General features: G+C 46.0%; 1 protein-coding gene across 18 annotated transcripts in view; it reads right to left on the reverse strand.

Moving 5' to 3' along the window:
* dph6 (diphthamine biosynthesis 6) overlaps positions 1–12545 on the reverse strand; it is a 135465-nt gene that overhangs the window by 39294 nt on the left and 83626 nt on the right. The window contains exon 1 of one of the 18 annotated variants that reach the window (XM_088400573.1): positions 1206–1258. The exons of the other annotated variants lie outside the window; for them this stretch is intronic. Coding sequence (XP_088256699.1) covers positions 1206–1243 — 38 coding nt within the window. The 5' untranslated portion in view covers positions 1244–1258. Of the gene's footprint in view, positions 1–1205; positions 1259–12545 lie in introns of those variants that run through there. 18 annotated transcript variants of the gene reach the window in all.

A 12545-nucleotide genomic window follows, 5' to 3' on the forward strand; every position in this document is an offset into this window, starting at 1 on the left:
CTCAATGCAAACAAAACAGAGTAACCAAAATGTCCCCCTGAACTCTTCAAGTTTCATAGTCGCTCTCTAAAGCGATAATTTCCTTATCCGTTAAAGATGACTTTCCAGGGTCCAGGCCAGGCAAAAAATCCTTTCCTACAAATGTAATTTCCTCAAACGCTTGTCCTTGATGTGAAATCTTCTGGCCTCCCTTCCAACATCCCGGACACCCCAAATTACAGGCTCGCTGCTGTGAAGCTGCAGCCAAAAAGGATGTGGTCCGTGAAAGTAGGCCCCCGTCTGGATAATTATCACGCTGCCAACGCAAACTGCACGCACGGCCGTCACCTGAGCCAAAGGCTGATACGGGATCTTACGCTAATGGCTCGCAGAGACGCTCGCTTCTGTCATGCAGCCTTTTTTGCCAAGACGTTTTAAGATACGCACATATCCAACCAGCAAAACCACAAACAATTGCACAAGCCTCCCAGATTAATCCAAAACAATTCAAACTGGCTCGTCATTTTTTTGGTCCGGCTCAAAAGTTGGATCATAAATGAATATTTTTTTTTCCCGAGATGCAATCTCATTCCATCAATTTGGGAGGTATATATAACAAAGCGTTGGTAAACGAGCGCGCCCTAATTAGTTTGCTCTCCCGACGACAGCCACCAAATGTATTCCCAATCGGGTATTACTGTAGATCTTGCAATCAGAATATTGGAGCTGACATCCGAGTTTGCCAATTCCCCCAAACACACGCACACGCACACACACACAGAGGTTCAAAGATCCTCCCGGGCCTGTTATGGCTTTCCCTGGTGATCAAGTGTGACACTCGGCAAACACAAAAGCCTCAACCCTCTCGTGGCTGCGCCTTGCTTTTCTTGGACCGCAAAAGTCCGCCGGCTGCCAAGTTGGCTTGGCAAAAACGAGCTCTCATATCTCTGCAGAGTGTGTGTGTGTGTGTATTTGTGGTTTGTTGATGCGTTGAGTGTATCACAAGGCCCCATGTTTGGATTTCCATATTTAAATGATGTCACTTGGATTCAAAGCCACCACCACCACCACCAAATAGTTTGATCCATGAATTTATATTTCCATTATTTCCAACGGGAGGAACATTTGGAATAGCCTCGAACTTGCCTACAAATATTCGAAAGAAAAACAAAGCGCCATCTCTCGAGTCATGATGCAACTCCCTTTTTTCCACATGAATCCATTACCCGCTTCGACGTGTCCTTTCATCTCTCCATCTTCTCATCTGCGGTTTTCGTTTCCCTCTTGCGGCGCGACGTCACCTGCGCCAGGTCAGCCAGACCGTCAGATTCGACGCCAGAACGCTGCGAGCTCAAACGTCTGCAGTTCGTCTTGTGGTTTTTGGAGTCGGGACGTCTTGCTCTGACTTGGCGTCCAATGTCAACACTTGCTCGGAAAGGGGCTAGTCCTTTCGTTTTTAGTCCTTCTACGGATATGTCTTAGCATCAAGCTAGCAGGCTAAAATGATTTAAAGTAAATAAATTAAACAAGTTGAAGCCCCTTTTTTAATTCTTCAAATCCTAGCATTTTTACAAAACTTTTAGCCAAGCAAGTCTTAAGTCCTAAAAGTATTAACTTGAGTCTGACTTGAGTCATGTCAGCATGTGTTTATCTGGAAGTGGGAAAGAACGGCCGGCCTCTGATGGTTCATTTCTAACGCGGAGACTAACCGTAAATAACAAACAAAATCCAAGGCCTCGTCCTACAGCCACACGGGAGATGACCTTAAGTTTATGACCTGCAACCTGTTGGACCTGAGCGATTGCTTGTCAACCTCACCCCCCCCGACCAGATAGAGTCTCTCGCCATCAGCAGACCCAGCTTCGGCTTTTACGAGAAGGATTTCACGCACCGGGCCCAATACTCCAATACTTACTGGAGCTTGGTGATTAAAGTAAATAAAAATGAAGGGGGGCGGCTCTAAAAGACAGTGATTTAGTGAGCTGTTGTCACAGTTCAGTAAGGGGGTGACCTGCTGGGGTGGTGTGGCCAAAATACGTGTTGCAGTATTGCACAGTTTTCACGCAAAAGTTTTAAGCATACAGATTAATTAATATTTATTTAATTTGATTTTTTTAATTTATTTTAATATTTTGGTATGTTTTATTTACAATATTAAACATTTATTCCTGCTTTAATATTTCTTATAATGGACACGTACAATACTGCTTTTCTAATTATTTATTCAATGCAGTATGTGTTGCCGTTTCTTCTTTTTTTTTTTAAATAATTTACTTTATTTGACAATTGCCTGTCAAAATACGACTTCCTCCTATTTCTTAAAATTAACAATTACTGTCCTGATCTTCATTCAATTGGTTGCACGTGTTCATGGCTACCATGTGCGATGCGATAGAGTTAACAGACTTACAGTCGGACTGGAAAAATAAAAACAGAGTGGAATGGAACACGGAGTCCCTGACCCGTCGCTCACCTTCCCCATCACCTTGTAAAAAATGAAAAAAATAACGACGAGTCCATCATTTCCACCCTTACAGGATTCATCTGCTGGCCTCTCATCTGACAGAGTGGCCCGCGATGCCTTCAAGTGCCAGCCAGGCTATAAAAGACACATCCTGACGGGCCCTCCTTCCTCTGTTGTGTTTAATAGCCATTGCTCGCCGTCTTCTCCCCCCACCACCTGACCCTCGAGAACTCCGCACCACCCACCCTCAGTCTCAGACCCTTGGCTCACCCCTCGCGTTCAGAGTTCAGGGTCAGGGCAGCAGACTTGTCAGCCGATTGGACCGCTGCCCAGAAGAACTGAGACGGAAGAGACCCTAAAGACCCCGCGACGTCTTGAGAGTGTTTCTAACATCTTAAATTTGGGGAGAGCGGACATTTACTGTATGTGAAAAGCAGATTAGGAGGGAAAAGAGTATTATTTGTCAAAAAAAGTTGGTGCTGCTGTTTTGGTTTGCAACAGGGTTTGAGTTCAGGATAATGCACACAACACTGTGGGAGTGAACACATGTCAGTTTCCATGTAACATTTGCAAGAGTAGATTTGTCTACTTAGAAAAAAAAAAGTATTTCCACGCTCGCAGAGCATTATTTAAGAGCCTGGGCTCTGCCGCTTCCTGTTTCAGGACAAAGCGAGCGCCAACATCTCTGCACTTGACTCATATTTTTAGCCTGCTGGCCTGTGAATCTCTTGACAATTTATGTTCGCGGTCCTTCGGTTTCCTGTTGAAACTAAAAAGCTCGGCGTGTAATCACGCAGCGGGCCGACACAATAGATTTCTATCAGGGATGGGGAAAACCTATAAAAGTGAACTTTGCTTCATTTACTGTGAAATTCTAATTTTGAAAAAAATGCTAATGTAAATCTACCACGGGCCATATTGCACGGGATGATGTCATCGCAAAACACTTACAATAATTGCCTTGATTAATATTCAAAGCCGAGCTTTCATCAATCGGTCTTGAGTGACGCGTGGAAAAGGGCCAACGTGGGCGCACGGCGTTTTCCGTCGTTCTAAATTACGAGGAACATAAAACAACAGGGATCCTTTTTGACAGTAACGGCGTAAGCGATGGAATGGCGTCATGAGAAGCGTCTGCGGGGTCACTTCTCTCATGTCAAGTACGTGGATGCGACAGTGTTTACCTACGTTCATCCTGTCTGCGCCGGCCGGCCGACCCGTCGCCGGCTCGGATCTGAGGACAGGTTTCCTTCTGGCGAGCTGGCTAATTGTTTCGAAGGAAGACGGTGAAACACAATCTATAAACAGCCCGGTTGTACGGGGTGCCAGAGGGCCTGGGACAGTGGCTGACCTGTCATATTACTTCACGGGCAGTATTTAAAGAAAACCATCCGCGCAAACACAGCGTCGTAAAACGTGGCGCCGTTGAGGAAACATCAAATTCAACAATTTGCGTCATATTTTCAACTTATTCAAAAGCCTCAAAGCGAGCTCGGCTGCTCTCGGCACACGGAGGGGATATTAAGACCATCGTGTTCAGTGTGACAAATTGATCGGAGTCAATTGAGCTTCTATTATTAACCTCCTATGGTTCACTGTCAATTATCTGTCCCATTAACTCTGCAATACTGTATGCAATATGTATTTAACATTCTCTGCTATCCGGCGCGGCTGAAGCTAATCTCCGATCGTTGGTGGGGGAAAAATAAAAAGAATTAAAAAGAAAGGTCCGGAAATGATGGCTGTTAATGTCAATTCATTTTAATTAGATTTAATGAAGTGGTTAAGGTCATTTATACTTCTGTTACCGAGCTCTTTTAAGATTTATAGAAATAATAAGGAGCACTTATAGACCATAAATTCGCCTACATTGGCTCGATGCTCTTAAAGTCAGGGCATGAATATGTTTTTTTTTTTCTTTTTTGGCAATGATGACTATATTAAAGATAATATTACAGTCCACTTCAGAGATGGTTGTGAATTTCTTATATCTATTAAAAAGATGTGAATGAATGTGAGAGGAAAAGATGACTGCAGCAAAAAAAATAAAAGATTGCTGGAAGCTAACATGAGGAAAATAGTGAGACTCTGTTGGAATATGGTGGAACTTTTTCAGCGACAAACTACAAAAATCTGACAATAACCAAGGCTTCTTACAATTGCCATGAAGGAAACACGAAATTAAAATTTGTTGAGAAAATAGCAACATGCGAAGCTAATGTTAGCTTGTGCGTTTATTACGATTATTTTTTGATACAATGTGAAAATGTCCACTCCTACATAAAACACGAGTGTCTTAATTCAGAATGTGGACATCCTCTCTTTGTCAAATGTCTATTGCGAGACTTTTTTTTTTTTTTTTTTGCTAATGGCTCTTCATTGGGAGATTTATGATCCAGACATGGGACAATCACAGTAGGGGGGCAAAGACTCGCCCGGGGGATGATTTACAGTTTGTAAGAAAGGCTTTTTTGAAATTAAGCTCTGATTAGAAAGTGCACACAGTCTGACCCGCTAGTGGTGCAAACAATGTCACATCCATTTTTGCGGCTGGCCTCATTACACAGTCTCGGTCTCTCTGACTGACACGTCGTTATTTGTCCACTCGCACGTCTCCGCCATTAACGTGTGATAAATTAGCGGCGAGACGTGTGTGTCATGACGGAGCTCGGGAGGGAAATGCTTGACGTGCTTTCGTTTATTTGGGCCGTTTATTTGGACGCCCTCTAGAGGACAAAAAGGGGCAGCGCTGATATTTATGATTGTAAACGACAAAAACCGTTTCACTTTGGTGCGTTTACATTATGGGCTAGTTAATAACGCCTTTTGGTCATCGAGCAACATGTGTTGGGCCTCAAACGCTATCAAGGCAAATCTAGAATCAATTTCCTGCACTGACACTAAATGTCCACAAAGCCTGCCTACATCCCCCTAATGTCTTCCTCTTCTGCTTGGAGATGGCGTACGTTTAATGGGAGCCTCCATCTGCCCGTGCCGCCCCCGCATTAGAGCTCCACGGCGTGGGCCCCCGGCGCTTTCCATTTTCTGGGAGTGTGATTATTGAGGGGCTGATTACAATGTCTGCAACCGGGAAGTGCTACGCTGGTTGACAGCTGGGCAATCTCAGCGCGAGACACAGCGGCTGAAGACTTAATGACGCTTGAAACTCGGACGCTCTTTGCAAGTACGATCCAGCTGCTTTTGTCACCAGTTGGACTGATGTCTGGCAAGGTGCGGAATCCGTTGGACTGGAGAATCGGTAACGGACACAAGGTTGGGGAGTTGGTAATTAAGTTTGGGATACTCGGGGTGATTCTTTTGTTTAATGGGATTAAAATGAACAAGGGAAAATGAATGAAGAGGTCAGCTGGTCACTGAGAGGAAGACACCTCTTAGTGTTTGACAAACACCTGAAATGCCCCCATGTTCTTTCCTCCAGAAGTGCCTGTGGTGGTCTCCAAATGCCTTCTTGTTTTTGAGGGGTACTCATCGCCTCATCCCTGCCTTGAGGCAAAACTTCATCCCCATCTCGGCTGTTTTATTTCCCCCCCCCTCTTCTTCTACCGTCTCATCAACCGCTGTCTGCTCGATACACGCTCTCGGCACGTCTCTTTTTCTTCTCTCCCCCTGCTTCCCCTCAGGGCAGCAGGTTTGCCGAGGAGTCTATCGCGGCGATCAGAGCGGGGCAACCTGTATTCTGGACAGGCGGGCCACATGGGGGCACACCTTGCCTGAGGATAGGTCCGCTCACGCTGAGGGTGAGGGAAGTGCCGGGGCGGGTGAAGGCCAGGCTGCTGGGACGCCTGCGTGAGGAGCGGGGAGGCGGAGGCTGGTGGGGAAAGGGGGCAGGATGTTGGGACGGCAGAGCCTGAAGGGGAGGCCCAGGGAGGCAAATGAGGTGGTGCGAGGGGTTGGGGGTGAGGGGCTCGAGATGGTGGAGCCAGAAGGGGTCAAGGGTTGTGAGGAAGGTCTGCATGGTCCAGCTGAGGCTCTACTGATCCATGCTTGAGTGGAGCTGACAGGTGAGAGTGCAGCATCGTCACTAAGGTGGAGATGATGATGGGGAGGGGGGGCAGAAGCCTGAGATGGAAGCCGGATCGAGGAGGGCGACGGGAGAAACTATTGCTGCGAAACTAAAGCTCAACTGGAGTGTGCAGTGTCACTAAAAGCATTTAAAAGTCAAGCAGTCTCGCCGCCGTGTAGCTTTTCATTCACGGCTCCACCTAGTGTGACAAGCGGCCATGTGGTCGTTCGCCGCGCTCCCGGGAAATAGGACTTTCTGTCACTTCGGCTACGGATCACACGGCGGGCTAGTGGCTTCCGTAGTTTGCCTGCAATTGCGTTTGCGACAAACCGCGTGGTGGAAATGCTCCATCTGCTCAGCCGCCTGAATTTCCATGTCCACGCCGACCCGATTCCATCACCTACGCCGGCGTCGGAGGGGGAAGGAATGGCTCGTGGTGGTGCGGAGGGGGAGGTTGGGGGACTATACACAAAAAGTCACCCTGAATCTGCCAGCTGATTAATCAAGGGCGATTCGGCGGCAAGCGCAGCCTACCCGCTCCTTCCTGGCTAGTCCGTGTGTATTTATTCAGAGTAACCCGTGGCCGGTCATGCCTGACCTCAAACCATCAGGAGCAGCCACAGTTGCGCCCAAGCATAAACAAAAAAAATGCGTAATGAAGGTAAGAGGACAGAGCGCGCAGGAGGGAGTAAGAAATGAGGGGGATGGGACCTCGTGGTCTTTCTTTCGTCTCAGATAGAGATCTTGAACTTCACAGCAGAGTGCACGGGTCCAGACACCGAGACCCGAATAGCCGCCTGCGCGCTGGTGTTTACTTCTCGCTTGACATGGGAAGGGAAGTCATTGACCTATGTCAGAGCAGCCAGGGTTCATCCATCTTCCAGGCTGAAGGTATGTTTTGTTGGGAGTTGAGTAGCCGGCGGGAGACGGGTAGGGGGGCCTTCTTGCTAGCATGAAAGAGAATCGGAACACCGGGCCAACGGGCCGTGAGACTCCATCAGGGAAATGACTGGTCCAAGTTGGTCCAGTCATGAATGACCTGGAACCTCTTCCAGTGGACTTGGGCAACGAGAGGATACCATGGACTGGTTTCTCGGCAACGTGGGAACAAATTTCCTCCCATATACAACTTGAAGTGAGAATTTGAGTTTGACACAGAAGTGCATAGAGTTCTGATATTTGGACAGAGTCTCAGCCAATCACAGGGAAGATGTGGTTCAACTCCCGGACTGGGACTTAGCTCCTTTAGTCGAATGTCTTGGGTTGCTGTAGTTTCCAAAGCAATCAAGTTCACACTAAACTGACGCAAAGCAACAAGCTTGATCCATTTCATCATCTTGCGATGATGGAAAGCCGGGCAACTCCAAAGAAAGAGAAATATTGATTGAACATGAAGGTTAGCCGTAAGTCTGCCATGGTCAAGTCTCGACGGGTCCTGTCTGATACCGAGAGATTTGTCTGTTGTTGAAAAAATAAACAATATAAAAAACACAGTGGATCCATCTGTCCGTCCGTCCATCCGTCTGCAACAGCCAAACGGGAGGCAATTAAATCCTTGCATGTTTTTTTACGTGTCATCAATTTCTGGCTAGAGTCCCCAAAGTTATTCAAAAGGCAGAAGTCCTCGGTGACAAGGGCAGGTAGCAGGTGTCCTCGTGTTTGGTAAGTAAACTTCACTGCGCCGACTGACATTTTCAGGCGAGCGTGTGCCCAGCCGCCACCTGGCGCTGGCATCCAAGAGGAGAACAGGACAGGCGAGCAGCACAGTGCATCCCAGCACAGCTTGTTGGGTTCTGACCCGCCACACAAGTCTCCTACCCTTGCCCCTCCATTTTTTCCCCTTCCTCCAAGTAGCAAGAAACTGCTTGTCTTCTGTAGTGGCAAACAGGTGATGGGTAGACACCGGGAAGGGCAGGAGGGGAAGTAATACGACGGTAAACAAGTGCGTCCTGCATCTGTCTGGCGACGTTTGCGACGCCGTCTGCAAGGCCTGACATCGAACAGCTGTTTGTGTTATCAGTCGCTTTTTTTATTTAGATCATATAAATCGGGTTCTATTTTACATGCATAGTATATAGTATTTAAATAATAAATATAAAATTATATTTGCATATAAATAACATTAAAATACATCTTAAATTTATTGTTTTAAATTTAATTTACTAAAATAAATTAAAAAAATCAGATAATATATACAAGCATGAATCTGGTCTTATATTTAGAATAAGCTCTGGTAGTTACAATCTGTTTCCAATACCACAATGCATTATTAATGCAATATTTCTAGGCAGGCATACAATTGGGCAACCTTGAGCTTTCACCATGACTGGGTGACAGCTCCCCCGCAAACCTCCCCCCTCCTTCCCCAAGTGCAGGTTGTCAGTGTCAGGACGCAAAGTAAAGCGGGACACATGTGGCTCCATGAGGGAGGGGTGGGGGGGCCTCCAAAGTCACTCATAGACTTCCTGTCATGGCTAAGTAGACAGGTGCTTACTGTTAACACCTCACTAATATCTGCATGCATATTTATGATTCACCCACCCACCCTCCTCCTTCATAATGCTCGTTAATGTCACAGATGCCAAATATGGCCTTTAAATAAAACCAAATCCGCATAAAAACAGCTTTTAAAGTTTCTGACCTGCTTTAAATGTGTCGCTTCTCGACTGTGTCTTTGATCAAGGCTTTTTTTTTTCTTTTTAGTTGTTATTCGTTGATGCAAATGCAAATTGTAAAATCCACCACCAAGCTATCCCTTCATCTCAACACTCATAAGTGCGGTTTCGATGTCCAAGCGCTCCTGCCATGGCAAACTTTGGCCAATTGGGGATAGAAAGAAAAATGTGCAGCTGGCTTGGCAGTCTCCCGAGGATTTGCGCAGTGATTGCGGCCTAATTCCGACTCCCGTTCCGTAACTGCGCGGCTCTAAATTCCCATGAAAACTTGGCCCCGGATTGCCATACTTAAGAGAAAACTGTGTAAAGACAATCCCAAGATCAGAATATTCCCATCCCATTTAAAAGTGGGCTTATTTACGGGCATTGTGCGTATATTATATAACACATTGGCGAAGACATATAATTAATTAAAAAGGAATTAAAAGTTAAGGTTTGAACTAAATCAAAAATGTCATTTCTTTGGTCCAAAGTATCCGTTTTGTACCTTTATTAGCCGCCCCATTACTAACGGTTCTCGCCGCTTTAACGAGGCCCCCCGTGATCTCCGCGAGTGGCGGCCGCGTGTCACTGCCCTCCCGGGGGAGCCTGGCTAATTACCGGCATCTTCTGTTCCTCGCTCAACGTGGCGATCATCACGCCGCCGCCAACATCTGCTTCGAGAGCCCGAGTGGCTTAAGCCTGTCACGCCGCGACTTCCCGTTGTCAGGCTTGAACTTTGACCCCGCCGGCGGGCTCATTTGTTTATAGCGAGAGAAGGGAAAGGGTGACGTGACACGGCGATGTAACGATTGTTCGGGTTTTGAATATGGATGCGAAGGTTGAAGCGGGGCTCAAACTGCTTCGGGCTTGTTTGAACTGGAATTTTTGATTCTTGGTTTAGGATGTGACAGCTCTTGGGATTATCACCCTAGGTGTAGTTTGAAAGCAAACTCAACAGTGCTTTAGAATAGAACCATGCTATCAAAAAAAAAAAAAAAATGCAAAACATTTAAGCTTTGAAAAACTCCGCCATCAACATGTCGCTGCTGTGCCGAGAACGTCTTTAAGTGCAGCATTGGCGGGCTAGCGTGTGACAGGTATGTTTTGGTCTCAGTTGACAGTGCGTGATGCTGAGTGCCCCCGCCAAGCTCTTAAAAGCACAATAGCGGACCTAAAGTGTCAGAGCGCATAAATGTCGACGGTGAGAGCCACAAAAAAAAAAAAAAAACTTTGACAGCACCAAAATGGTTTCTTGTGCTTTTCCATGTACTGGAAATGACCACGTTCGGGTCTTGAGTGGCGCTTGATGACTGACGGAAGGAGAGTCTGTTTGAAGTCAAAATTGGATTTCTTTTTTTGGGAATTAATCGAAGGGCTACCAAAAATGTTGCCTTTGGAAATGTGTTATAGTAAAAAGGCAGCCGTCAGGTGAAAATGAATTTCATCTAAAGCCCGCTCAGGTCAACGCTATCGACCACGTGTAACCTCGACGCATTTAAAGGGCAAGCGTGACCGAATTAACATAGCGAGTTACTTGATTAGCGAGCGGCCGCTGCGGTGCTAGCTGTATCAATTCCACTGTTAGCTCTCCTCAAATCTAATCCCGCCTTGTCATATCCTGCCGGTGGGCCGCGTCTAAACTTATTTGTCAACGTTTAGTCGAGGCTAATCAGGATCAATCCGTGCGAGCGTTTGCCCTTGATCCGGCCCGGGTGGTAGGGATCAATAGGGAAATTGATCAATAAGTGATATCGAATGCGTTCGGGGAGGTCAGCCGGGCTCGGCTAATCGGTTTAGGTCGCCCGCAGGCAGGGAAATGGCGGCTAAGTGAAGATTAAGTAGCGGCGAGGCCTGCGGGGAGCGACCATGTCAGGGAAGATCTAGCGAAGAGCTAAACTGTGTGATAGATTGTTTTTGAGTTGATGGAAGAAGTCTTCAGTAATTAAAATATATGACATTTGTATTAAAGTTGCTAAAATATTGTTTAAAGCAGTCTGTAGTAAATAAATAATTTTATTTTATATGTATATTAAATTAAAAAATATATATATTCGTAAAATATATGTAATATATTATACTATATATTAATATATACACACACGCACACACATTCATGTATATATTTCCGCACCTGACCACGTCTGGTCCCCGCAGCCCCGCCCAGCGCAGAACAACCACCGCTCGCCTGCTCGGACACGGGGGATTTAACGGGTGACCCTGGGCTGCACACGGGGTCCCCCCGCCCGCCGCCTGGGCTCATCCAGCCGTAAAATGAGGCGCGGGCCGGACCGGGCCGGTAATGAGAAGTGGCATTTTGCGCGGGATAACCTCGGGAAAATGACTTCTATAAATAAAAGTGTACCTTGGCTCAAGACGGTGCGCGAGGGGGCTTTCTGCGGAAAGGTCATCTATTGCCAAGTCCCCCCATGCAGTCTCCACGCTCCTGTTTTGCCTTCTCAGCCGCCTCTTTTATCTTTCCCCATCGTTTATACGGCATCTATCGGGTGTTTTGAACTGCATCAATACACCGCGTTATCATTCGTGTGGCGCGACCTTCACAATAGCGTTCTCATATGTCTCGTGATTTTGTCTGTGTGACCTTGGTCAGGCATCCCAACACACAAGGCCGGCGTGTGCGGTTGGAGCTCAGACACACGCAAACATGCACCTTAAAGTGTTCATATTTTTGATGTCGTTGATGTGAAAATACAGTTGTTTTCTTTCTTCAGAACAATTAAGACTATTTTCTATATTATATGTATTTTTAATATTATTATTAATAATAAATATAATTGATATAATAATAATAATACCAACAACAATAATAATTATAATACTTGTATTTAAATTTCACTATGTTAGCAAACCAGAACGTTTTCACATAATATTAGATGCTATATGAGTTTAACTTTTTTATTCATTTTATTCCGGCATTGTTCTTAGCAAATTATGATAATACATTATAAAATTACAATGAAATTTAATAGTATCCTACATTCCCTCATAGATCATCGCGGAATATGCATGTGGCCAATTTGTACTTTAATTGCTGTCCTTCGACATTTTTTTTTTTTGGGCATAAACTTACGGTATATGAATGGCGACCATTAAAACATGGAAATCGCAACGAGCGGCCCACGTTTTGAAAGCCGCATGCCCGTTTGATAGCCCACGTGTCACTGCGTTGCAAAACAAGTTTGGTGTTAATTATCGTTTCCCGTCAGCTACACGCAGACACATCTTGTAGTGCACGTCTGGCGTGGAGTCTGCCAGGTCTGCCAGGTGAGACGCCATTAAGGCCCGGTCCTGACAGGCTGCAGGTAATGACGCTCGCCCACACTCATCCGCTCACCTTTTTTTTTTTTACCTTGACAGACAAGAAAAGTCGTGCTAATCCAAGCCTCGGACCGCACAAACAATG

The sequence above is a fragment of the Syngnathus floridae genome, chromosome 16, assembly GCF_059516105.1.
Source record: "Syngnathus floridae isolate MCC-2025c chromosome 16, RoL_Sflo_1.0, whole genome shotgun sequence".
NCBI lineage: Eukaryota > Metazoa > Chordata > Actinopteri > Syngnathiformes > Syngnathidae > Syngnathus > Syngnathus floridae.